This window comes from Loxodonta africana, chromosome 3, assembly GCF_030014295.1.
Source record: "Loxodonta africana isolate mLoxAfr1 chromosome 3, mLoxAfr1.hap2, whole genome shotgun sequence".
NCBI lineage: Eukaryota > Metazoa > Chordata > Mammalia > Proboscidea > Elephantidae > Loxodonta > Loxodonta africana.
Window position 1 is genome coordinate 95725105 of NC_087344.1, and position 27745 is coordinate 95752849.

At 41.8% G+C, this 27745-nt stretch overlaps 1 protein-coding gene across 1 annotated transcript in view; it reads right to left on the reverse strand.

The window, feature by feature from the left end:
• C8B (complement C8 beta chain) overlaps positions 1–27538 on the reverse strand; it is a 69378-nt gene extending 41840 nt beyond the window's left edge. Inside the window, exons 1-5 of the mRNA XM_003411054.3 lie at positions 27447–27538; positions 19288–19444; positions 15676–15817; positions 5685–5826; positions 2261–2393 (exon numbers count right to left, since the gene is read on the reverse strand). Coding sequence (XP_003411102.1) covers positions 2261–2393; positions 5685–5826; positions 15676–15817; positions 19288–19444; positions 27447–27538 — 666 coding nt within the window. The remainder of the gene's footprint in view (positions 1–2260; positions 2394–5684; positions 5827–15675; positions 15818–19287; positions 19445–27446) is intronic.
• Positions 27539–27745: the final 207 nt, after the last annotated feature.

Below are 27745 nucleotides of genomic sequence, written 5' to 3' on the forward strand. Positions count from 1 at the left end.
AATACCTTTGGGTTTAGACTCAGAGGAGGTTGATTGATTTAGATCTTAACTGGCAGAGGAGCAGGAGAACATTCTGGGCTGTGAGCTCGGCTTAAGCAAAGGGACAGAGGTAGGAAAGGGCAGGATGGATTCCAAGAACCACAAGGATTCAAGGGGTGGTTGAATCAGAGGATGCAAGAGTGAGGGGAAGGGAGAGGTATTGTAGGAGAATGTACTGGCATCAAAATGTTGAGACTCTTGAATTCCTTGCTCTGACATATGGACTGAAATCTGTAGGCAAAGATGAGCCAAGAGAGGAAGTAGCTGAGCCTTAGGAAGATCACTCTGGGGTAGCATGGTGGCTGGACTGTAGGTGATGAATTCCGGGTCAGAGAGACAGGCCAGGGAAGAGGCTACAAGGCAAGTGCAGGTAGTAGCTGATGAGGGCCTGGCCAAGGGCAGTGGCAGTGGTGATGAAGTGACAGTTCGCAGAAAGAACTTAGAAGAGCGGTTTGCTGGAAAACCAGTGCTCTTGGTCCTGTGCTCCAGCCAGGTGAGTATGCACTGCCCAGTGATGTTGGTGTGGCCAGTCTGAACCATCTCCACCCGCGCTCCCATTGCCTTCTGATGTCTGCAATCCCCAGAAGAGGGCATAGTCCCTCAACTGCCATGGAAAGGAAGCAGGGGGATCAGAGTGTGATCTAGAGAAGGCTTCCTGAGGTTGATGGTGACACTGCTATTTTCCTGTTGGATGACCTTGGGTAATTAACTTCACCTGTCTATGCCTCAGTTTCTTCATGTGTAAAATGGAGAAGGCAATGGTGCCTACCGTGAGGCTTGGTCTGAGAGTTGAGTTTACAGAGGAATATCGGCACTGGCACAGTGTCTGGCACAGAGTGGTTATTGTCAGGAGCCACTGAGTCTATTCTGACTCACAGCGACCCCATGTGTACAGAGGAGAGCTGCCCCCATAGGGTTTTCTTGGCTGTAATCTTTACGAGAGTAGATGGTCAGGTCTTTCTCCCACAGAGGTGCTGGTTAGGTTCAAACTGCCAACCTTTCAGTTAGCAGTTGAGTGCTTAACTGTTGCACCACCAGGGCTCCTTTGGCACAAGGTAAGTGCTCAAAAATGATTGGCTATGGAGAAAGGAGACTTAAGATATATACCCTGCCTGGGTTAGGAGTTGTTTTAACCTGATGCTGAATGGATGCTCTAAGACCTCTCTTGACAGGAGAGGCTGTGGGGATGGCATTGGGCACGTGGTAGAAGCGTGAGAGTGTGAGGGATCTTTGCTCAACAGCTAGGTTTGGCCCTGAGCTAATTTTTCCTTTTTAGCCAATGAGTATATGTTGGGGGTGGGGAGAAATTATTAGCCTAGCCTTCAGAACTATGGAATTGTAGGTATGGAAACTGCCATCAAGATCCTCTAGGCCAACCCCCTCATTTTACAGATGGGGAAACTGAGGCTCAAGTAGAAAAGAAACTTAGTCTAACTGTGACCTGTGGCAGAGCCAGGCCTAGACTCAAGTATCTCAGTCTTACGCGCTTCCTATCAGATCTCAAGCATGTGCGTTGTACGGTAATACGGTCTATTTTAACTCCATTCTTGGTGAGATTTGTTTTGAAGTTGATAGTTTATGTTAGTCATAATACAGGTTGACATTGGGGGAGTATTTTATAGTTTAAAATGCTAAGAAAAATGCCTGGTTCTAATAAGCAAGAACCTGGTAGTAATAATAATAACAATACAACAATAACAACAACAAGTTAACATTCCTTGAGAACTCACCGGGTTCTGTGCTAAGCACTTCCACATTAGGATCTCAATAATCCTCACCCTGCAGAGTAGAACCTTTATAACTCCCAATTTAAAGATAAAGAAACAGAGGCTCGGAACATTTAAGATGATACAGATAGTAAATGGCACATGGCACCAAGTCTGTGTGACCCAAATCCTAAACTATACTTTTATCCCCATGGTAGCTATTGATATTATTATTCTTATTATTGTCACTATTATTATTACTGCAACTACAACTACTACTATATTATACTATACTACCACTGTTACCATGTATAGCATTTCATCCTTACCACAATGTCTCGTGGAAGGGACCGCTCAGTTTACATATGAAGAAATTGAAGCTCAAAGAGGAAAAGTGATACATTCAGGGTCACACAGCTCACAGGATACAGGGCCTGGCCTTGAATCCACATTAGCTGACTGCTTGCCCAGTGCCCCTTCTATTGTCCTGCAGTTGCTTCCTGGCTGGTACTCACCTTTGGGGTGTAGCTTTCCACATTATATGGCTTCCTAAACCGTGTGTTGAGGATGTAATGGGGGGAGCATCCACCATCGTAATACCTGTGATCTAGAACCGGGCCCTCCAAACTGCTTGTAAATAAATTTAACCTTCAGGGAAGGCACAGAGAAGGTGAATAGGTTAGGTTTGTAGGTTATGATATCTCAGATGGCAGGCCTTACAGAATGAAACCAAAACTCCTTGGCATGACATTTAAGATCCTCAGTATCTGGTCCCAAATCAGCTTTCCTGCTTCATCTCTGGTTGCCCCTGACTACAGTCAGATACCCTAGTTCCCAGCCATTTGGGGAAGGTTGTTCTCTCTCAACTCTGCTTTGCTCCTTCTCCTATGTGTAAGCGCCGTTCCCTGTGTCCAGAATGCCCCTCCAGCTCTCCATTATTTTATCTCCTACTTGACCTTCAAGATTGAGCCTTCACTATTGTGGAAAGTTGCGGGAAGCCTTCACTGACATCTTGCATACCTAAAACCCCACCCACACTGGATTAGAGGACCTCTAATATCGTGTGCTTACCCTTCACGTGTTCATTGCACTATACTATAAGAGCAGAATAGCTTAATAGTTAAAAGCATGAACCATGGAGCCAGATGCCTGGGTTCAAATCCCTATTCTGCCACTTACTACCTATGTGGCCTTGGGCAAACCGGTTAACCTCTCTGTGCCTCAGTCTCCTTATGTGTAAAATGAGTACTATGAAAATACCTACATCATTGGGTTGTTATGAGGATTGCATGTGTCACTATTTGTTAAGTGATTAAAACACTGCTTAGTATGTGATGAAAACCAAAAGCCAGTTGCTGTCAAGGTGATTCTGACTCAGAGCAACCCTATAGGACAGAGTTGAACTGCCCCACAGGGTTTCCAAGGAGTGGCTGGTGGATTTGAATTGCTGACCTTTTTGGTTAGCAGCCATAGCTCACCATAGCTTTTAAGCACTATGCCACCACATTTCTTATTATTTATGTATCTGTTGCCCTTATTAGACTGTGTGCTACTTGAGGGTAGAGGTTTTCTTATCAATTTCTGTACACACCCCCATTACAAGATAAATTCAAAATAACGACTGCTTCCTGAGGGTCTAAGTGGTGACAGACACTGTAGTGAGTGCATTTAGGGTCCCTGCAACCCTTGGTTGTAGTTATTATGCCCATATTAGAGAGGAGGAAAACCCAGTTGTTACTTAGGTGCTACTTCTCATTGCCTCCTGAGGTACCCCTCCGTTCTTGACCAGCTCTGACTATTTTGCAAGTTCTTTATACACTGAATGGAGCTCTTCCTCCCTTCAGCTCTGCACATTAGCCTTGGTTCTATTCTAACCAGAATTGTCTGAGGCTCTCTTTCCCATGACAGATTTTTATATATAATAATGATACACATTTATTTGTTTTATTTAACTATTATAGCATGGTGCTTACGTGTGGAGGTACCACCCTAAGCAATTTTAGCATGTAAGTTCATTTAATCCTTCTAGCAACCTTATAAGGAGTCCTTGAGTGGTACAAATGGTTAAGCGCTCAACTACTAACCTAAGGGTTGGTAGTTTCAATCTACCCACCTTAGAAGACAAGCCTGGAGATCTGCTTCTAAAAGGTCACGGCTTTGAAAGCCCTATGGTGCAGCTCTACTCTGCACCCGTGGGGTTGCTGTGAGTTGGAATTGACTCAACGGTAACTGGTGGTACTGGTAAGCAAGTCTCAAAAAAAAAAAAAAAATTGCCGTCGAGTCGATTCCAACTCATAGTGACCCTACAGGAAGAGTAGAGCTGCCCATAGGGTTTCCCAGGAGTAGTCGGTGGATTTGAACTGCTCACCTTTTGATTAGCAGCTGAGCTCTTAACTACTGCACCACCAGGGCTCCAAGCAAGCTTAGGAGATAGGTATTATTATTACCTCCATTTTACAGATGAGGAAACTGAGGCACAGGGAGGTCAATTGACTTGCTCAGGGCCTCACTCCTAGCAGCAATTGGTGGGCTGGATTCAAAGTCTGGTGATCTGCTTCCGGTCTGCTTTCTTCTCACCACACAAGCTGCCTCTCACTTACTAGTTTACTACAGAACTTTGAAAGAAAGGTATTACGTGGTTATCTTCTCCAGGTGACAAAACTAAAGCTCCACATAGATATGTGCCTCACTCGAGGTCTCCTGGTCAGCGAGCTGGTCCTTCTAACCCTGCGTACTGCTTCCAGTTAGACTCCACTACCTGGTTTGACCCTCTACTCTCTCGCCTTCTAATCAAGTGGCTGCTGGAAACTCACTTCACTTTGCCAGGCCTCAGTTTTCTCCTCTGGGAAGTAGTATTACAAAACTAGCATATAAGATGTCCTAAGAGAACACCCCATATGAAGCTTACCTCACTAATGACAACCATAAGCATCGAGATATGCTTTTTTTTTTTTTTTTTTTTAGGAAGAAGGTGAATTCCGTTCAGGGTCATTGTTCCTTTCCCCACATTGTATCACATACAGTGGATTCTTAATCCTTATAAGGGATGAGTCTCACTCCTGGAGTCTGAGAAGCTGCAGAATTTGGCAGAAAAATAGGATGGAGGTGGCAGGACCCAGAGTTAGAGGAGGTACCCTTCTTGACCTTGGAAGAGTCACCTTGCTTCTCTGACCTCACCAGAGGATCAGACCAACTCAGAGATCCCCAGAAGTCTGAACCACAGATGGATTCCAGAGCCTTCCTGGAGATCCATTCCTCTATTAGCCATTTAATGAGCTTCTCCTCCAGGCCAGGACCTATCCTGGGCCTAGGATACAGATATAAATAAAACCTACTCCCAAGTTTTTAATAGGACATAAATCGTAATGCTTGGAAGCACCTAACACAGTCACATAACCAGTTGCTGTCACGTAGACTCTGGCTCACGATGATCCCATGTATGTTAAAGTAGAACTGTGCTCCATAGGGTTTTCAGTGGCTGATTTTTCAGAAGTAGATTGCCAGGCCTTTCTTCTGAGGTGCCTTTGGGTGGACTCAAACTGCCAACCTTTTGTTAGTAGCCAAGTGTGTTAACCGTTTGAACCAACACAGTCATATACCAAAAACCAAACCCGTTGCCATTGAGTCAATTCCCACTCACAGTATTAAAATTAATGTTCGGACCCAGCTATCCTATAGCAGCCCAGTGGTCTCCATGCACAGCTCTGTCCCTAGTGTCCCTACACCACCCTCTTGTGTGGCCTGTGTTTGTCCGCTCTTTGTGCTCCCACTGCTCATCAGGACTGTCCTCGAGAACATCCAGAAGCATCCACTTACATGGCATTGTTTTTTAAGAGATGAAAGACAAGAACTGTTTCTATCAGCTCCCTCCCTCTCTAGTTCCCAATCACATTTAATTCAATGCCTTCTCATCTACACAACAGGAAGATAGTCACTTACCCACTGGCCAGGGTGTCAATGGCCCAGTATCGATCCATTTCATGCTGACATTTTTTATAAATTCTTCTGCAGTTTGCCTCATCTAATTGGTCTCCACAGTCATTGTCCCCATTGCAAAGAAGTCTGCGGTTTATACACCTCCCTGGGATGGAGAAAGGGTACCACCCACAGTCACACGATTATCAATGAGGGGAACCAGCATGGCATGAGCACCTCCTTGTGCTGGACATTTAGCTGGGCCTTTAATAATGCTCATCTTGATTAGCCCTGATGTATCAGGGTCAGTTGGTAATGGCATTATCACTTAACCCCCTATCCCCATATCCCCCCAAAAGGGGCTAGAATTGTATTTCTGAAAGCACTTTGAGGCGAGATTGTTTGGAAACATTCCACAAGGGCAAGGCGGGGGTGGTATAGAGAGGGAAAATGTCTTATAACCCAGGGGGTGAAATGGTCAGACAGGACCCTCGACTTCTCTCCCTGAGCTCTGGAGAGAAGTGTGTTTGGTGGGTTCTGCAATTAGTGATTAGCTATGTGACCTTTTATACATGACCTAACCTCCTGCCTCAATTTATTTATTTATTTTTTAAAGTAGGGAAATCATCATACCTACCCCATTGAGTTGTTGGGGATTTAAGTGAGTCGATAGAACAGCGGTGACGCACGGAAGTGTTTTGTAAGTGTTATCATCATTACTGTTATTAGTGTTTTTGTGAGGCAGGTTTACACTGCCAGTAAATATCTATAGCAGGATTTGAGCCTGTTGTTGTTGTTATTGTTAGTTGCCGTTGAATCTCTTTGACTCATGGCACTCTGTAGCAGAATTCGAACCTATAACTGTCTAATCACAAATTATTTTCACAAAACCTCACCTTCAACACCATAGCCATATGGTCTGTGAGAGATTATTTGTATCACTTTGGTTCCTTTGAGGGTCCCCCTCCCTCCACTGACTTGACTATCTTATTTGTATCTTCTTGGAGGATAAAGCCTATAAAAAGGTCTCCCTGTTTCCTTCCATGTGTCTAGTCACTTTTCATCAATGCTCCTAGGGTGTTAAAGGCAGAAGAAAAACAATCTCACAAGCTGGTCTTCAAATGTTTCTTACAAGGCATTTAAACTAAAGTCTGACCAAATAACCATTATGACTCTGGTCAGAATCATGGAACGCTGGCCATAATGAGTCCACAGACACACTGTAAAAAAATTCTCTCAGATTTATGGGATTGAATTTTGTATTTGCAGTAAACCCTAGGAATTGCTCTACGAATCTCTCATCCTTTCTTGAAAGATCCTGAAGAACAATCTGCATGGGTTCAGTCCATCTACAAACTTACAACTGCCATCTAGATAATTTTGGTAAAATGTCCTTATTTTTGGCCTAAACTTGGTGAAGTAGAGGAATATGTTTGCTCGAATTAGCTAGATGAAGCAGTTGCAAAGACAAGTGTTTACTTAGTTCTGCAGCTAATGATTATTCATTTGCGTGCTCCCTCCTTTCTTTCTTCTCTCTTTCCCTCCTTCGTCCCTCCCTTCTCTCCTCCCTTTGTCCTTCTCCCCTCCACCCCTCCTCCTTCCTTCCTCTATTTGCTTCCTCATTCAATCAAAAATGTTTACTGACTATATCACGTGGTGGAGGCTATGCTGGACTTGGTGATACAGAAATGCAAAAGACAGGAACTATCTATTCAAAGATCCACCCCCCCACCTCCCCGCCCAGAGGTAAATGATGCTAACTACCCTATGTAAGTATTTGAGGTTTTGCCCACATTGTACTCAGCCCCAGGACTCTGAGAAATCCAACGGAGCTCTTAAGAGAGAGATTCTGGGTAGGCCCCTGCTGATGAAGTTTCAGGCACAGTGTCCTTTGGATAGGAGGGAGACTTTTGTCTAAGCATCTTTCTGATTTTTTCAGATGAGGAAGGGAAAGAGAGAGAGAGGGTGAGCATGAGCTCCTAATCACCAGCATACCTTTTTGGGACATTGTCAAAAGAAAGATAAAATTGTCATGTCAAAAAAATGTGACATCAGCTTATTATTGTGTAAAATATACTGCCATATATTTATATTTCTATTTTATATTTATTAATCCTTTCATTAAGACAGAACGCCAACATAGAGGAAGCCTATTATGGTGGGCAGAATAATGCCCTCCCTCCAAGATGTTCACATCCTAATCCCAGAATCTGTGAATGTGTTACCTTACTTGGCAAAATGGACTTCGCAGGTGTGACTAAAAGTCTTGAGATGGGGAGATTATCCTGCATTATCTAAATGGGGCTAATGTAATCACAAGGGTCCTTATAAGGGAAAGAGGGAGGCAGAAATCACAATCAGGAAAGGAGATGTGATGATGGAAGCCACAGTAGGGTGATGTGGGGCCACGAACTAAGGAATGCAAGTGGTCTCTCGAAGCTGGTAAAGGCAAGGAGAAAATTCTCCCCTAGAACTTCGAGAAAGAACACAGCCCTACTAATGTCTTGATTTTACCTAAAAAAAGACCTAGTGAACCTGATTTCAGGCTTCTGATCCCCAGAACTGTAAGATAATAATTTTTATTGTTCTAAGCCCCTAAGTTGGTGGTAATATGTTCTAGCAGCAATAGGAAGCTAATACATCTATGGCCACAATTTTATCTTGAAGCCCCATAATCCCCTCTTACTTATCTGGTCAGAAAATGTTCACGCCTCAACTCATTTCATCGGTGACCTTCTCTTCTGGTGGCTTAGAGATAAATTCATTACCCATTCCTAGAAAGACTGTAGCAAACAAGAAAGAAAACTTACCCAGCTACATCTGGCATAGCAACGTGGTTGAAGAGCAGGGCAGGAAGGGACTGAACTAGAAGTCTGAAGTCCCAGGTCTGAGCTGTGGGAAAGTCTCCATGGTTCTCATATGAATCAGATAGTTTATTTGAGCTACGAGACCCCAACTAAGAGTCCACAAAGAGCATTCATATTCATTATGTCATTGTATCCTTCCAAGAAACAGAAAAGATCTTTTTTTTTTTTTTAATAGCATTTTATTGAGTTTTAGGTGAAAGTTTACACAGCAAGTTAGGTTCCCATTTGACAATTTCCACACAAGTTGTTCAGTGACATTAGTTACTTTTATCACAATGTGTCAACATTCTCATCATTTGCATTCTGTTTGTTCCATTTCCAGCACTCTAGTTTCCCTGCCCCTTTATCTCCCCCTTCTTGCTTTGGAGGTATTGTTGACATTCTGATCTCACACCAGCCTAGCCTAGCCTGTTGCCATCAAGTTGATTCTGACTCATAGGTCTCATACAGATGGTTTTTAAGTAGTCCACTGGCCACATGGGTAATATCCTTTATTGTGTGCCACCCTATTTTGCTAAAAGGTGATCTCAGGGGATAAGCTCAGTTCTACATTTAAAGAGCATCTCCAGACCATAGCCTTGAGGAGTCCTGAGTTCTTTACTATTCCAGTTCGTTGGGCTTTTTTTTTTTTTTTAGGCATTTGATTTCTGCTCCACATTTTTCTGTCATTCTCTCTGGGACCATCTATTGTGACCCCAGTCAGAATGGTCAGTGGTGGTAGCCGGGCATCATCTATTGTGTCTGGTCTCAGGGTAGATGAGGTCATGGCTCATGTAGATCTATTTCTTCTCTGAGCTTTTGGTTACATCTTGACTGCGTGTTCGATCAATTTCAGACTGCAGCAGCTGAAAAAAATTTTCTATTTCTTCATCTTTGGCCCTAGTAGTTGGTGTGTAAATTTGAATAATAGTCGTATTAACTGGTCTTCCTTGTAGGCGTATGGATATTATCCTGTCACTGGCAGCATTGTACTTCAGGATAGATCTCGAAACGTTCTTTTTGATGATGAATGCAACACCATTCCTCTTCAAGTTGTCATTCCCAGCATAGTAGACTGTATGACTGTCTGATTCAAAATGGCCAATACCAGTCCATTTCAGCTCACTAATGCCTAGGACATTGATGTTTATGGATTCCATTTCCTTTTTGATGGTTTCCAATTTTCCTAGATTCATACTTCGTACATTCCAGGTTCCGATTATTAATGGATGTTTGCAGCTGTTTCTTCTCATTTTGAGTCATGCCACATCAGCAAATGAAGGTCCTGAAAGCTTTACTCCATCCACGTCATTAAGGTCGACTCTACTTTGAGGAGGCAGCTCTTCCCCAGTCATATTTTGAGTGCCTTCCAACCTGAGGGGCTCATCTTCCAGCACTGTACCAGTCAATGTTCCACTGCTATTCATAAGGTTTTCACTGGCTGATGCTTTTCAGAAGTAGACTGTCACGTCCTTCTTCCTAGCCTGTCTTAGTCTGGAAGCTCAGCTGAAACCTGTCCTCCATGGATGACCCTGCTGGTATCTGAATACCGGTGGCATAGCTTCCAGCATCACAGCAACACGCAAGCCCCCACAGTACGATAAACTGACAGGCACATTGGGAGGATCATGGATAGGACAGTTCTATTTCTAGTTTTTTGAGAAAGTATCATACTGTTTTCCATAGTGGTTGTACCATTTTACAGTTCCACCAGCAATGGATAAGGGTTCCAGTCTCCCCACATCCTTGCCAACATTTGTTATCTGTTTTTTTGTTTGTTTTTAGTCAGGGTAAGATGGTATTTCATTGTAGTTTTGATTTGCATCTTTTTAAAGGTTAGTGATCATGAACATATTTTCATATGTTTGTTGGCTGCTTGGATGTCCTCTTTGGTGAAGGTTCTGTTCATGTCCTTTGCCCATTTTGTGATTGGGTTGTCTTTTTGTTGTTGAGTTATTACAGTTTTCTATAGATTTTAGAGATGGGACTTTTACTGGACAAGTCATTTCCAAAGATTTTTTTCCCCCTTAATAGATCTATTTACTCTTTTTTTTTTTTTATTAACTTTTATTGAGCTTCAAGTGAACGTTTACAAATCAAGTCAGACTGTCACATATAAGTTTATATACACCTTACTCCGTACTCCCACTTGCTCTCCCCCTGATGAGTCAGCCCTTCCAGTCTCTCCTTTCGTGACAATTTTGCCAACTTCCAACTCTCTCTATCCTCCCATCCCCCCTCCAGACAGGAGATGCCAACACTCTATTTACTCTTTTAATAAAGTTTTTTGATGAGCATAAATTTTTAAGTTTTATGAGGTCCATTTATCTAGTTTGTCTTCTAGTGAATTTGTTGTTACGTTTGTTATCCTATTTTTACAAAAGATTAGATCCCATAGTTTTCTCCCTATGTTTGCTTCCAGGAATTTATGGTTTTAGGTTTAACATTTAGGTCTTTGACCCATTTTGAGTTAGTTTTTTTGTATGGTGTGAGGTATTGGTCCTGTTTCATTTTTCTGCAGGTGGATAATTAGTTTTGCCAGCAACGTTTATTAGAGATTGTTTCTGCCCCACTAAATGGCCTTTGACCCCTTGTCAAAAATCATTTGTCCATAGATGGCTGTGTTTAATTCTGAATTCTCACTTTTATTCCACTTGTCTATGTGTCTATCATTGAACCAATACCAGGATGTTTTGATTATGGTGGCTGTATAGTATGTTTTGATATCAGGGAGTGTGAGGCCTCCTACTTTGTTTTTTGTTTGTTTTTTCTTTTATATTGCTTTGGCTATTTGGGGGTGTCTTTCCTTTCCATATGAAGTTGGTCATTAGTTTTTCCATTTCAGGAAAGAATGTTGTTGGGATTTATATTGGGATTGTATTGTATCTGTATAGGTAGAATTGACATTTTCACTATATTAAGTCTTCTAATCCATGAGCACAGGTATATTTCCATTTTTATGGGACTCTTGTAGTAGTATTTTATAATTTTCATTGTATAAGTCTTTTATGTCCTTGGTTAGGTTAGTTCCTAGGTATTTATCAATTTGGGAGTATTGTAACTTGTATTGTTTCCTTGATTTATTTTTCAGAGTACTCTTTGTTAGTGTAGAAGAACTCAACTGATTTTTGTGTGTTAATCTTGTACCCTGCGACATTGCTAAATCCTTCCATTAGTTCCAGCAGTTTTCTTGTGAAATCTTCAGGGTCTTCTATGTATAGAATCATGTTATCTGCAAACAGAGATAGTTTTACTTCTTTTCTGATTTGGATACTTTTTTATTTCTCTTTCTTGTCTTATTGCTCTGGCTAGGACTTCCAAAACAATGTTGAAGAAGAGTGGTGATAATAACCATCCTTGTTTCATTCTCATTCTCCAAGGGAAGGCTCTCAGCCTTTCTCTATCGAATATAATGTTGGTTGTTAGTTTTGCATATATGCCCCTAATTATGTTGAAAAATTTCCCTTCTATTCCTATTTTGCTGAGAGTTTTTATCAGGAAATGGTGTTGAATTTCATCAAGTGCCTTTTCTGCATCAATCGATATGATGATATGGTTCTTTCCCTTGTTTTATTTATGTGGTGGATTACATTCATTGATTTTCTAATGTTGAACCACCCTCGAAATCCTGGTACGAATCCCACTTAATCATACCGTATGATTTTTTGATATGTTGCTGAAGTCTGTTGGCTAGAATTTTGTAAAAAATTTTTGCATCTATGTTCATAAGGAACACTGGTTTGTAAGTTTCTTTTTTGTGTTGTCTTTGCCTGGCTTAGGTATCAGGGTTATGCTGGTTTCATAGAAAGATTTCAGTAGTGTTCATTCCTCTTCCATGTTTTTTAAGAGATTGATATCAACTCTTCTCTGAATGTTTGGTAGAATTCTCCAGTGTAGCCATCTGGTCCTGGGCTTTTTTTTTTTTTTTTTATGTGTGTGTGTGTTCACAGTTTTTTAAATAACATCTTCAATCTCTGTTTTTGTAATGGGTCTGTTTAAATTTCTACTTCTGCTTGTGTTAGTTTAGGTAAGTAGTGTGTTTCTAAGAATTTGCCCATTTCGTCTAAGTTTTTTCAAATGTATTGGATTACAGTTTATCATAGTAATCCGTTATGATCTTTTGTTGGATTGGTTGTAATGTCATCCATTTCATTTCTTAATTTGGTTATTCGCCTCATCTGTTTTTTTTTTTTTTTTTGTCAATATGTACAGTGGTTTATCTATTTTACTGATCCTTTCAAAGAACTAACTTCTGGTTTTGGTGATTCCTTATACTGGTTTTCTGTTTTATATTTCATTTATTTCTGCCCTGATCGTTATTATTTCTTTTTTTTTGTGGTAGCTTTTGGCTTCTTTTGCTCTTCCTTTTCTGTTTGTTCAAGTTGTTGGCTTAAGTTAATGATTTTGGATCTTTCTTCTTTTTTAATGTAGGCATTTATTGCTCTGAATTTCCCTCTGAGTATTGCTTTTGCTGTGTCCCAACGGTTTTGATATGCTATATTTTCATTTGATTCAAGGCATTTTTTAAATTTCTTTCTTTTTTTTTTTTATAGTAGTGTATTGTTTAGTTGCCACATATTTTTTCCTTATTTTTCCTATTGTTGATTTCTAGTTTCGTACTCTTATGGTCAGAGAAGATGCTTTGTATGATTTCAATCTTTTTAAATTTGTTGAGAGTTGTTTTGTCTCCTAGTATAAAAAAAAAATTTTTTTTTTTTTATATAGTCTATTCTGGAAAATGATCCATGTGCACTGGAGAAGAATGTGTATTGTTCTGATGCTGGGTGGAGTGTTCTATATATGTTTGTTAGGTCCAATTGGTTATTATGGTTTTATTTAAGTTCTCAACGTCCTTAGTGATCTTATTTTTAGATGTTCTGTCTATAATTGAAAGTGATGTGTTGAAGCCTCCTAGTATTATTGTGGAGTTGTGTATGCCTCCTTTCATATTAGTCAATATTTGTTTCATGTATTTTGGAGCATTGCTGTTAGGTGCACATATATCTATAACTGTTGTGTCTTCTTGCTGGATTGATTCTGTTACTATTATGTAATGTCCTTGTTCAGCTCTTGTAATAGATACCTTAAAGCCTATTTTATCTGATATCAGTATGGCCATACTTGCTCTTTTTTGTTTACTAGTTGCATGGAATATTTTTGTCCATCCTTTTATTTTCAGTCTGTCTGTGTCCTTATGTCTAAGATATGTTTCTTGTTTATTTTGTCTTCTAGTACATTTATTTTATCTTCCGTATGTTCAACTCTATTGTTAAGTGGTTTTTCTTGCTTTTTCTAATTCAGTTGCCTTATTCTTCAGTTCCAATAGCTCTCTTTGTGTTTTGGTTTTTTTTTTTATGTTTTCAATATCCCTGTTGAGGCTCTCATTTTGTTCCTCCATTTGTTTTCTGATCTCTGCTAGCTTATTTTTTGTGTGTGATTTTTGCTTTCTTTAAACATATTTAGTACCATAGTTTGAAAATTTTCAATTTTTTCTGTTAGTCTGGCTTCCATAGGAGAAATTTTCTCTTCAAGGTTTTCTTTTGGTTGGTCCTTCTTCTCTTGTGATTTTGTGTGCTTTACTATTTTTTGTTGAAATTAGACCACTTTGCTATCTTTTTTTTTACTTTAAATTTTGTATTCTCTTTTTGTGGGAAAATTTTCTGATTGGGTACCTGGTGGTGCAGCAGTCAAGGGCTCATCTGCTAACCAAAAGGCTGGAGCCTGCACCCACCAGCCACTCCACAAGAGAAAGATGTGGCAGCATGCCTCCATAGGGTTCATAGCCCTGGAAACCCACAAAGGGCAGCTCCACTCCACCCCATAGTAACTCCATGGGTAAGATTTAACCCAGTGGCAGTGGGCTGGTATCCTCTCCTGAGAACCATGGGAGGGAATTTTTACCCTTAGTTTTTTGTCAGTGCTGATTCAGGAGTTCTGGGTGCTTGACCTCTGGAATTCAATATGCACGTGAGGGCTGGGGGGTTAGCTGGTCATGAACATTGACATAAGTGGTGAGGCTCAACTTTTCTGTGTCAGAGGTGGGGGGATCTCTATGTCTTTCCCTTGTGGGCACCCCTGAACAGGCTCTCCTACAGTGTCCTGCTATGGGCAGGGAGCCAGCCATTTCCCTCTGTGTTGCCCATCTACCCAAAGTATTCCCTTCACCTGCTGCCCTTGCAGTTCCTCTCAGTACTAGTGCCTATCAATCTCAAGCCTCAGTGAGATTGTGCACTCTCTTGCAGTGTCATGGTCTTCCTTTACCCCCTCGCAATCATGCAGCCCATGAATTCTCACAGTCAGTCTGTGCCACGTTAAAAAATTGGGCCACAGCTTCCTCAGATTAGCTCCCTTTCTGTGTTCCCTGTTCGGGTGTTGCCCAGTCCCACCCCCAAATGGCTTCAATGAGTAAGTGTACCAGATGGCAGCAGTCAGGTTCTTCCAGCTTCTGTGCCATCCCTGCTCCTCTCTCCCCTGTATCTGGACTCACTCTGACTCTCCAACACCTCAGCTGTTGTTTGGAGTTCTGAGGTCTCAGTCTATGCTTGTTTTTATTCGTTGTTCAGTGGATTAGCTGCTTGGGGAATACATGGGAGCATCCACACACTTTGCCATCTTACTCCATCCTCCAACTTGTAAGATCTTAACATCATCCCCAATTTTCTACTGAGGGAACCAAAATTCAGAAAATTTAAGTGACTGAACATAGGTCACAAAGTCAAATTAAGACCTGATTCTAGCATACATAATTTTGGTTTCCTTTTTGTCGATGAACTAAGTTTGAATTCCCAAGTTTCTAATTGCAGCTCTTCTACTTACCTGATATATGATCCTGGACAAATAACCTTCCCAAGTTCCAATAACTTAATTTTTAAAATGGGAAAAATAATAACACCTACAAAGAACTGTCATATTCATTGTGTCATTTGACGCATACAATAGATTTGTAAGATATTAACATCACCCCCAATTTTCTGCTGAGGGAACCAAAATGCAGAAACAACTTCTTTAGGTGTTGTTTTTATGAAATGATACATATAAAAAGAAGTCAGAAGTTTGAGGACAAAGAGGCCTCCAGACCTTCCCAGAACCCTCCTCTTAAGTACTTGGCATCTGCCATTGCCTCCTTAGAAAGCTCCCCCCCCCGCCCCCATGCTTTCATCCATTTATACCTGTCTGTGCACATGTAAAGCCTTCACATCGCACTTGACTTCGGCATGGTCTGCTGGTAACACAGTCTTCTGTTTCCTTGTCAGAGAAGCTGCATGGTTCCCCATGGAACTGAGATGGCCGGAGCAAGGAGGCATGTCTGTACTGTAGCAGAGAGGAGCAAGGTGAACCACGGGCGTCAAGACAGAAGGTAAAAGCAGTGGAAGCCTATTATGGTGGGCAGAATAATAACTGCCCCCCTCAAGATGTCAATGACCTAATCTCAGGATCTGTGAATATTTTCCTTACATTGCAAAATGGACTTCACAGATGTGATTAAATTAAAGATCTTGAGATGGGGAAATTATCCAAACTGGGGGACCACATGTATCATCAGAGCTGAGGATACTCTATACAAATGGATCCCTAGGCTAGGATTTAAGTTTCAGGCAGAGCACTGCATTATCTGATCTCTACTCTCCCAGCTGCTCGTGTTTCCCCTATTATATACACTTAATAATCTATGTTGTGATTGGCTATTTACCTGACATTTTTCATCCAGACTGTAACCACTCTGAGGGAAGGGACCCTGTCTTTGATCTCTCTGTATCTATAGGGATCAGTAAAGATTTGCTCAATGTGGAAAAAGCATAGAATTTTGAGTCAAAAGTTGGTGAGTGCTTTCATGTAGCCCTTTCAATAATAAAGTAATCTCTCAGCTTAATTATTCCAATACATTGATTCAAGTATTCTTGTTTACTCCTTAAGGCAATCAGTGTATTATAAATGAAAAAGTATGTTCTTTGGGACCACAACTGACTCTGACATTTCCTAATTATGTGATATTAGGCAAGTTACTTAACCTTTTTTGAATCTCGATTCACTCATCTGTAAAATGGATATAATAAATTACCTAAATGTACAGTTATGGAGATTAAATGAGACATATATAAAGAATTCCGAATTTCATTGGGTTACATAGTGGGCACTCAATTTCTTGTACTTATCTTTCCTTTTATTATTAATGATGTTTTAGTAGTCAATATTACTATATCTCTTATTATAAAAACATTGAGTGTGCTGGGCACTGCCACCCAATGTTGAAAAAGGTAGATGTTAGTTTTGCTTGTTTATTTTTAACCATAATTAGGCCCTCCAGCCTTCTTCAAGGAGGTCACAGATGGTGGCAGTAGTGGCGGGCACCAGGTAATCACAGCACAGTGTGATGACGCCATGACTGAGAGGAAGTACAGAGTGGTCTGTAAGCTCATATGAAAATCCCTGATGCAAACTTAGGAGATGGAGGAAAGCTTCGGGAAGAAGTGACATATAAGCTGAGACCCTAAGACGAGTAGGGGTGTCAGGCAAACATGGAGAGCTGGCATCAGGAGGGTAGAGAAGAGCAGCTGGGTAGAGGAAATTGCTGAGCCAAAGTTGAGAGACTACAGATAATGTGCCTTGTTTAAGAAAACTAAAAGAAATTCATAATGGCTGGAAGGAAGAGTGCAAAAGGGTGAGTGGCAAGAGCTGGATGGACACATAGGCAGGAGCAGGTAAGAGAGGGCCTTCCAGACACCTGTAAGGTCTGATTTGGTATTTTATCCAGTGGCTATGAGAAACCACTGAAGGGTTTTAAGCAGAGAAGGGAGGTGATCAGGTTTAGGTGGTTTCAAAATGCTAGTTCCAGTCAAGATTTTGGTGCACCAAAGGGGCAAACTGGGACAGTAGCCCTTTTGCAGGATGGCACATTAACAAGGAGGGATAGATTGCCTAGTAAGCAAGATAAACACAACCTTACTTGTGCTTACTTACTAATTGGTAGTACACAATTTCACCTGTTGTGGTGAAACCCATGTGAAATTGTGCACTACAGACTAGTAAGTTAACACAATTAAGCCAGTGTGTATCTTGCTTACTGTTAGCTCGTGAGTACTGTGCTTACTGGTTTATCTACCCCTGCTAACAAGATATGGTTATCATTGGTATGGCATCTGCACTGATGGCTTTGAAAATCCAAAAAATACAAATAACCACTCATCCATGCTCCTTTATACTTCCAGAGGGTCTTTCTTCCTGGATGGCACAGCCTGGCAGGACAGGGATAAAGTCTTCAAAAAAGACTCCTAGAAGCTTAGCCCCAGGCTCTGAAGACAAAGTGGGTTTGAGGAGGGTAAAAAGGATGAAGGAAATACATCTCCCAATCGGTGTTGAAAGGCTTTGCTGAACCCCCAGCCAGCCACCCTGCAGACAGCGATGATGTACAGCTGATGTCTACAGCAAACTCAATGAGGAGGGATGTCTGGCTGGCTGACTCATGCTGAGTCTTCCTGGTTTTTGGTGCAGATGAAGCAATTATCCAGATAATTGGATCAATGTTGATAACTTCAGCAATAAAGCCTACTTTGGGGACTGAATAATCCTGCTTGGCTCTCCACATTGATCCAATTAACTGTGTAATTGTCCTGGGCCTACTTCCACAGCCTCCTTAGAGTCCTAGCCCATGGCTGGTTTGGCTTCCCAAGAAGCTGGAGAAATGGCAACCATCCTTTTATCTGACACATCTGTTGTTCTCAGAGCTGAGATCCTGAGTCAGCCTTCTTACAACAAGAAAGCCTAAAAAAAAAAAAAAAAAATTGCAGAAACTGCATGTTTTTTATGATAGAAAACTAGAAAGGAACCAGTGATCTATCAATAATAAAAAAAAAAATGTAGTTTCTGGAGTCTTCGTTTACCCATCCTCCCAATAGAAAGTGTAACAAACCATGCTGATTTCCTTATAGAGGTGTCCGAAAAACACAATGAAATAAAACAACAAATTTTAACGGAGCACCTACTACTGGTCTATACACTGAAGATACAGAATTGAACACAACTTCAAAAGCTCCCTGTTTTTTAGTATAAAGGTAAATAATAAAGCATATAGTATGATAAATGGTAGGATAGAGGGGCAATAGGCAGCTATTGCAACTCATGGAAGGGTGCCTTATCTAACTGGAGCTGAGGTTGAAGAGAAGGCAAGGCAAGCCTTCTCAACAGAAATGGCCCCTGAGTAGAGTTTCAAACTATGAGTAGGAGTTAGCCAGGTGAGGGAAGTAGGGAAAATCACTCCTGCCTAAGAAAGTAGTAGGTATAAAAGTCCAGAGGTGACACAGAGAGTAAAATGATCCAAAAAATGCAAATGATCAGTGTAGCTGGAGTGGGAGATGTTTTATGGAAATATAGCCCAGGTCTAGGTCATGGAGGGCCTTAAATACCATGAGTCTAGACTTGATCCTATGGGCCATGGTAAACAGAATGGTTTCAAGCTGGGGAAAGACAGGTCAAATTTGATTTTTCCATAGTCTCACCCCGGTTGTATCATGAAAGATGGGTTGAAAGAGCAAAGTTGGAGTCACAAAGCCTAATTAGGAAGCTGCAAGAGTGAGCAAAAACAGAAGTGCTTTGGAAAAAACCTGAATGGCCAAAGAAAGGATCTAATTGGTACTAGGAAGCACACAGACAAATGATTCATTGATTAAATCAACCAACATTTATCAAGGGCCTAGTATGTGCCAGGTGCTATAGGTAATGTTTTAGCCAATCATGCTGAGAATCAGGGCTCCTGGAAGCTTAGAGCTTAGAGGCTGTATACTTACCCTTTTCTTCTGGCAGGGATCACACGTGGTCCAGGAGGACCAGCTGGACAGTTCACAATCAATAGGCATCGGGGTGACATCCACACTGCGTGCCTGTCTGCTCTTGGCAAGGCTCTCGTTGATTGCATTTGACTCAAGGGAATGCAGCCTTTCACCTCTATGATGGCATTATGAGAGAAGAGATTCAATCATCAGAAATAAATTAAGTATATATCCATCTATCCATCCATTCAATAAATATATATGTGCTCATTTATGCAAGGCTATTATCTTCTCATTCAATATTGGTTTATTCATCCAACAAATATTTATTGAATACCCAGAAAGTGCTTAACATTATGGCTAGCTGTGGTCAAAACAGTGTTGAACATGGATCAGAAGATAGCCCATTAGCAGCTGGGTGATCTTGGTCTGGTTTTTCAACCTCTATAAGCTTCACTTTTCTCGCCTGTATAATGAGGATAATCATACCTACCTCATAAGGCTATTCCTAGGATTAAATAAGACAGTATACGTGAAAGCACTTTATAAACCCTAAAAACATGTAGGGAATGTAACAATAGCTAGCTGTATGATCCTAGGCAATTCATTCTCTGGCTCATCCCTGGGCCATTGTTTTAACTCTTGGAAAATGAGGGGCCTGAGCTAGGTGGTTTTTAAGGTGTCTTCTCATGTTAGGTGTCTATGAAACATTTGCTGAGAACAAAGTGTATGCAGGGTTCTGTGCTACAGGGGGTACAGAGAAATATAAGACACAGGTTCTGCTTTCTGGAACTCACAGTTTGTCTTATAGTAGGAAAAGAGAAATGTGTCTCAAGTTTTAGCTCTATGGAGCTTTATCTGATAGACACGGTTTTTAAGCACGCAGGCTCCGCAGCCAGAGTTGCATGTTAGGAGGTCCCTGGCTGTGGTATGGAGGCCGGTGGTAAACTTGTTTGCAGGAATATGGTTTAGCAATTCTGAGGCTACTTTATATGTATACTGCTGTACACCATTGTTGTTAGTTCCCATCTGACTCTTGGAAACCCCATATTTGTCAGAGTAGGACTGTTTCATAACATCTTCAAGGCTGCGATCTTTCGGAAGTACATTTTCAAGCCTGTCTTCCGAGGCATCTCAGGGTGGGTTTGAACCACTGCCCTTTGGCTAGTAGTTGAGTGCTTAACTGTTTGTGCCACCCAGCGATTCCACTGGAGAGAGCTTGGAGGCAGGGAAAGCAGGCGGGAGGCTCTTACAGTACCAATGAGTGATGTGAGCCTGAACTAGGGCAGTGGCCAGGAGAGGGAGAATAGGGACGACAGACCTATGAGATACTTCTCAGGTGAAACTGATAGAAAGTGATGGGTAATTGGATGGGGGTGAGTTAGAGGAAGACAGGAGTTTAGGTTGATGCCAATTTCCAGTTTGAGTGTATGAGAGGACGGCGAACGTGGGAGGTAAAGAGAAGGCTTGTTGGGGGAAGATGTGAGTTTCAGTTGGGATATGTTGAGTTCAGGTTTTCATGGAACACTTGTGTAGAGTTATTCAGTAAGTAGTTGAGAGTAAGAGACAGATTTGCACAAGAGACACAGATCTGATCATGAAAAGTTATGGGAGAGGATAGGACTATTTTTAAGAGGAGAAGCAGGTCAAGGATAAGCCCTTGGGGAACATCAGCACCACCAGCAGACCAGGGGAGACTGGTGCCACAGCAGTCAGGGCAGGCAGAGTCTTTAGAGCACGGCTTCAAACCAGTTCTTTTCAGTTTGAACCTCTCTGAGAATTTGCATTTCTAACAAGTTGCCTGCTAAGAATTTGCGTTTCTAACAAGTTCCCAGGAAGTTACATATAAGAATCACCCGCAGATTTTGTTAACTGTAGATTCTGATTCAGTATATCTGGGGTGGAAATGCAAATTCTCAGCAGGCAACTTGTTAGAAATGCAAATTTTTAGCAGGGGTTCAAAATGAATTGAACTGGTTTGAAGCCCTGCACTAGAGATGAGTGGGGGTGAGGCCTGTGGGTAGCGAAGGGCAGTGCAGTCACATAACATGAGACCGGATGCATGTCATGAAAAGGCAATGCTTTTTGTTGGGTTCTGGACACACAGTGGGACAGGCAATTAAAAAAACAAAACAAAACAGTGAATGAGTGAGCACGCTATTTAATCTGTCTAAGCTTAAGTTTCACTATCTATAATATGATGGTTGTAATCTTATTTTTAATTTTTCTTCCATGTGAAAGAGTGTACGACCCTGTAAGATCTGTAATTTGTGTTCATTTTCAAACCAAGAAAGAAGAGCAAAAACTGAGATTTGCTGAGCACCTATGAATGGGTCGAGCACTGTGATAGGAGTTTTTCCCCATGCTATCTCATTGAATCCGAACAGCAATGTTAGAAGGCAGCTCTGCAGCACTGCCACCTTGACCAAGAGAGACAGTGACCTGTCCGTTGTCATGCAGCTGGTATGTGGCGGGATCTGAGCCAAGGTCTGTTTGATCTTAGAACCTGTGCTTTGTCCATTGCCTCATGCTGCCTGGAAGGGTACCAAGCAGGTATCAACTCTATAATAATTTCCTCAGGTCTCTAGGTAAAAGGTGTTTCAACCCTATATCCAAAATTGAGTCATTAGAGACAGCATCACAGAGTTTTCACTGCCTCAAATACATAGTATGTCACTCCAGACAAGGTCATTAACAATACATTCTCACTTGGCAAAAGTCCTAAAAAGAGGATAATATTAACTACAGTGAAATCCATCTCCCTGACTGCCCCAGAGACCAGCAAAAATCAATTGCCTAGTAAAGTTGGATCTTCAACTAAAGGTCAAAGATGCTACTAGAGAAAACCACAGGTAGATACTTTGAAATGGTTACCTGAGACAGGACACTGCACCAGCGGGGAGCTTCAGAATGTGCTCTTATCTACTAATTTGCCCAGGTTTGACAAAACAATATTGTCTGTGATTCGGCTTCTCCTAAGTATGTATTTGACAGCTCTGCAGGATACTCTCTTCCTACTTCAACTACAAAACAGTTACATTGTGTTTTTAGCAGCTATCAACCCAACTCAGGGGCCTCAGTTGAAACCGAGTGGGTAAGTAACCTGCACACACGCTATTAACAGTCACAGTTACTGTCCTGAGATTTGAAAGCCTGTTAATGTGCAAGATGATCATTTACAGAAGGAACTTGGTGAAAAGTAGTTATATTATAACCACCAGAGCTCTTATTCTTGCACCCAATTTTCATTACGGAGGGGCAATATAATGAAGTAATCAGCTGAATAAATTGTTTGTTTGTAAATTACATTGGATAAGATGTGCCTAGTTTATTAGTAGTACAAAATGCAAATCTAAAAGAAAGGCTAGTATTAAATTGCATCTTTAATTCCTTAGTAGAGCATAAAAAACAAAACAAAAACCAATTACATCAGAACCCCTGTGTATGGTTACAACACACGCCTTTCGCGCCTATGAATTTCTGCAGAAACAAACCAGATGGACATTTTGACTTATTCACTTGACTACTCTCATTTAAAGGCCTGTATGTTTTTAATGCTGAAAAAATTAAACATGTCTGTAGAAGTACAGAAAATAAAATAGTAAACATACCCATGTACTCCCCACCCCAGACTGGCAGTTGCTAACATTTTGACATACATGCTTCAAGTCGTATTTTTTAAATAATAATAAATAATTCCCTACAAATCTGATATCTTTGTTTTACACCAGCCCCAGGTCCTTCCCACCCCCTCAGAGGGGAGTATCGTCTTGAATTTGGTATGTATCCTGCCTGTCTCTTTTAAAATCTTTTTACCTATGTTTACATATACACACTATATAGAATTGCTTTGTGTGTACTTTACTCATACCGTACAAATCATTTTGCAACCTGCTTTTGTCAATCAGCATTGTGTTTCTGAGTGCTGTCTATGCTGACACACAAAGAGATCTAGTTTGTTTTTTTCATCTGAATGTTCCATCATAGGAAATATATTACATTTATTCTTTTTCGTTTTGAAGAACATTTATATTTTTTCCAATGTTTTGCAATTGCGAATAATGCTACAATAAACACCCTTCTGTGAGTCCTTGGAACGTGTGCTCCTTCTCCTTAAGGACTGGCCGGGATGTACCTTTCTCTGGGGTGCAGAAAATGCTGTTGCCAGCACTAGGACATATTTCACTGGGCCCACATCTCCCACTCTTTCTAATGGGTGTCTCTGATCAAAATAAAGATGGATCCATCACTCGGCAGGATTAGGTCAGCAGTAAATTGCCAGCCATCAGCTTATATAGATGGGGTGCGTCAATGTATTTTGGCTTTCTGTAGAAATGCCCTGACACAACAACTTTCTTGTCACACACAATTTGTTAGGCAGCTGCATTCCCTTTGCAAATAGCATCCTTCCTCTTTGCTAGAAGAGGCAGCTTCTGGGTGGCAGGCTTTCAATTTCTCTTCTCTATGTCATTTGCTGTTGTAGACCTTAAATTTAAAGCAACATCTCAAGGCAACAAACACGTGGCCCAGAGATACAGAAATGGCATGGGAATCCAGCAAGTCAGATATACAAAGCAGGTGGAGGGGGGCAATGCATTCGTGCGAGGCAGAAGGATGCAGGGAGAATGCAGGGGTCTGGAACCAGAAGAAAAAATGGCTTTGAATCCATATTTTCATTATTTGAATAATCCATATTTTGAATCCATATTCTGCCACGTTACCTGAGTTGCCTAGGGATGTTGTCTCTCCAAGGCTGTTTTCCTCTGTAAAACTGGAAATAATGTCCTTTGCCTTGAATGGCTATGAGGATTAGAGCTAATATATCTAAGTGCCTAGTTCAGAGTGGTCATCAATAAGTGAGAGCTCTTATCACAATGTGAGGATTACTTCATCTGACTTCATTACAGCAATAAACAAAAATGAAATCTTCCTTAGCTAATATTAAGGAGGTCTCAGCATGATTCGTTTCAGAACTGAAGACTATCCTTCCACTTCGTGGATGGTATTTAAATGTAGCCATGTTCAGGACTGCCCCACGGGAGTCATGGGTAGAGGCTAGAGCACTGGATCTGGATTCAGGTATGAGTTTGAATCTCAGGGCTTAGCAAACACAGTGAATCCTTCCTCCTTTCAAGCATCAGTTTGCTCTTCTACATAGTGAAAATAAGAGCTAATACTCCCTCATGACGTCATCGTGAGGATGAAACAGGCTTCCCAAACCACTCCACTCACCCACTCGCACTTCCACTTCCAACCTCCGAGTGAACTTCCTAATATATAAATCTGGTCATGTCGCGCCTTTGCCTGAAGCACTTCAGTGGCTCCCCCTTGCATACAGGATGAAGTTCAAGCTCCTCAGCTGACACGCTATATACCAGTTGCTACGGAGTCCATTCCGACTGATGGAGATTCCATGTGTGTCAGAGTAGGACTGTGCCCCATAGAGTTTTCAATGGCTGATTTTTGGAAGTAGATTGCCAGGTCTTTCTTCCAAGGAGCCTTTGGGTGGACTCAAACCACTGACCTTTTGGTTAGCAGCTGAGCGCATTAACTTTTTGCACCAACCAGGAACTCTAGCTGGCACACTAGTGACCCCCAGCTCTGCCTATGATCTGACTCCCACTTATTCCAGCTCTATGTCATCCCTTGTAGCTCCCCACCTCTGCCTGTGCTTGAGGCTGACTCATGTGCACCTGAAGCTTCAGGAACAAGTCTGGCTCTTTCACACTTCCATATCTCTGCCAGTGCTGCTCCCTCTGCCTGGGATACTCATTACCACCTTAGTCATTTGCCAAACACCTACTTATATGTAAAGATTCAGCTCAAGCATGATCTCTTCTAGAAGCCTTTCTAGACCCCACCCCCAGTAGTAGAACTGACCACTCCTTCCTTGTCTCCCCCCGCCCCCGTGCCATCTCTTGCAACAGTACACATGGTATATGTTCACATGTTGACTTTCTCATTGAGGACAAGAGCTCCTTGGATCTTACTCATCTCTGTAGCCTCAGGAGGGGGCTTTGCACAGGCGCACAGTGCTGCAGGTGGGATTGCTATGGTTCCCTTAAATTCTCAGTTCCAGATACATTTCTTTGGGTCCCGAACACCTCTGTTTACACATAGTACACACAAGGAAGGTCTTGGCAACTTAGTTATTCTTGGGGCCAACTTAGGATTTCTGATAATCATGATAAAAACCAAACCAAACCAAACCAAACCAAAACCATTGCCATCAAGTTGATTCTGACTCACAGCAACCCCACAGGACAGAGAAGAATGGCACCGTAGGGTTTCCAAGGAGTGGCTGGTGGGTTTGAACTGCTGACCTTTTGGTTAACAGCACTATGCCATAATCACGATACCCCCCAAAAACCTGAAACTTTGCCATTGAGTTAGTTCCGACTCATAGCGACCCCATAAAACAGAACTGTCCCATAAGGTTTCCAAGGAGTGGCTGGTAGATTCGAGCTGTTGACCTTTTGGTTAGCAGCCAAGCTGTTAACTATAAACCAAACCAAACCAAACCCAGTGCTGTTGAGTCGATTCTGACTCATAGTGACCCTATAGGGCAGAGTAGAACTGCCCCATAGAGTTTCCAAGGAGTGCCTGGTGGATTCGAACTGCTGACCCTTTGGTTACCAGCCATAGCACTTAACCACTATGCCACCAGGGTTTCCGCTCTTAACTATAGCTACTATTTACTAAGTGCCCAACGGGTACTGAATATTCATAGTCCTGGTTCCAGGAGTGGTGCCCAGTGGGGACTGAGTACTCACCAGAGCTGAGACCAGAGGGGTGTCCTGTGGGTACTTCTTCCATTAAGCAAGAAGGCCGTGCTCAGACAGCACTTACAGGCTGAATAACAGAACGGCACTAACACTCCTTTTTCTCATAGGACTGTTCACAAGGAGGCCCAGGAGGTCTGAAGGGCTTCAACACCTCATGGTGAGGGTGTCTCAGGCATGAGGAGGGTCCCCAGATGGCCAAGTCACTGGTGCTTCTTTCACTGGAGCTCAAGTTTCAGTTTTTCACTCAGGTATTTTCTTTAGCCTATTTTGTAGCCTATTAATAAAACCAAATCAAACCCATTCCTGTCGAGTCGATTCCAACTCATAGTGACCCTATAGGACAGACTAGAACTGCCCCACAGATTTTCCAAGGAGCAGCTGGTGGATTCGGACTGCCAACCTTTTGGTTAGCAGCCATAGCTCTTAACCACTACACCAGCAGGGCTATTAACAGATAAAAGAAATTGATGAATGTAGGGGGTTGAACTGTTTCCCTCAAAAAGATCTGTTGAAATCCTGACCCCTACTATCTGTCAATGCGATCTTATTTGGAAATAGGGTCTTTGCAGATGTAATCAAGTTAAGATGAGGTCATACTGGATTAGGGTGGGCCCTAGGTCCAATGAAGAGGAGAGGACACCCAGAGACACACACACACAGAGAAGGCCGTGTAAAGATGGAGGCAGGGATTGGAGTGATACAGCTACAAGTAAAGAAATACCAAGGACTGCTGAAAATTACCAGAAGCTAGGAGGGAAGCATGGAAAAGAGTCTCCCTCTGAGCCTCCATAAGGAGCCAGTCATACTGACACCTTGATTTTGGAATTCCAGCCTCCAGAACTGTGAGTGAATAAATTCCTGTTGTTTAAAGCCACCCAGTTTGTGATATTTTATTCCAGTAGCTCTAGGAAACGAATACAATGAAATAAATCCACTAGGATTTAACTGCTAGGAACATATGGAATCTGCTGTGAGAGAGAGAGAACGTGAGAGCCTAAAGAATTTAGATTGATGAGCTCATACAGTGCGTCACTAATATATTAAAATCACTCATGAATTGTCTCTTATTTTGCATATATAACAAACCTTCCTTTGCATAAAGAATCACACCGTGGCTTTGTTCAGAATACAGAATGAATATCCTATTCTTCTCAGCATGACAAAATACGTTTAAACATGTCACTTTCTTACAGGAACTTTTGTTAAAGTCAGCCGCTTGGTTCCACAATAATTTGAAGAGAGTTGTTGATATTATTTTATCAGATGCATGCAAATTTCTTCAGGAGATGTTCCCCATTCAATAGGAACATGACAGAGAGACGGTCAGCATTATGTGGCATTATATTCCTTGTCATATTATTGATCAGGGAATCATTTGTAACTGTCACTCACCTGATGCCAGGCAAACTGAGAGAAGCCAGCACAGCATAGAGAAGGAACAGCTTTGCCAGCGCTCTCCAAGCCCATGTCCTGGGCATCTTCATTTCCCTGTGCCAGGAGATGAGCCGGGGGCCCTAGACCCATGAAAGGCCTGCTTGGTGAGTGTCACTGTCCGCTTCTGTCCCCTCAGAACAAACAGTTCAGCAAAGCAAACAGAAAGTACCCAGTGACTGGAAGCTTCTTAGACTTTGCACAGATGGAAAATGTACCAGTGACACTGGAAGCCAATGAGAATGAGGGAAAACTGCATA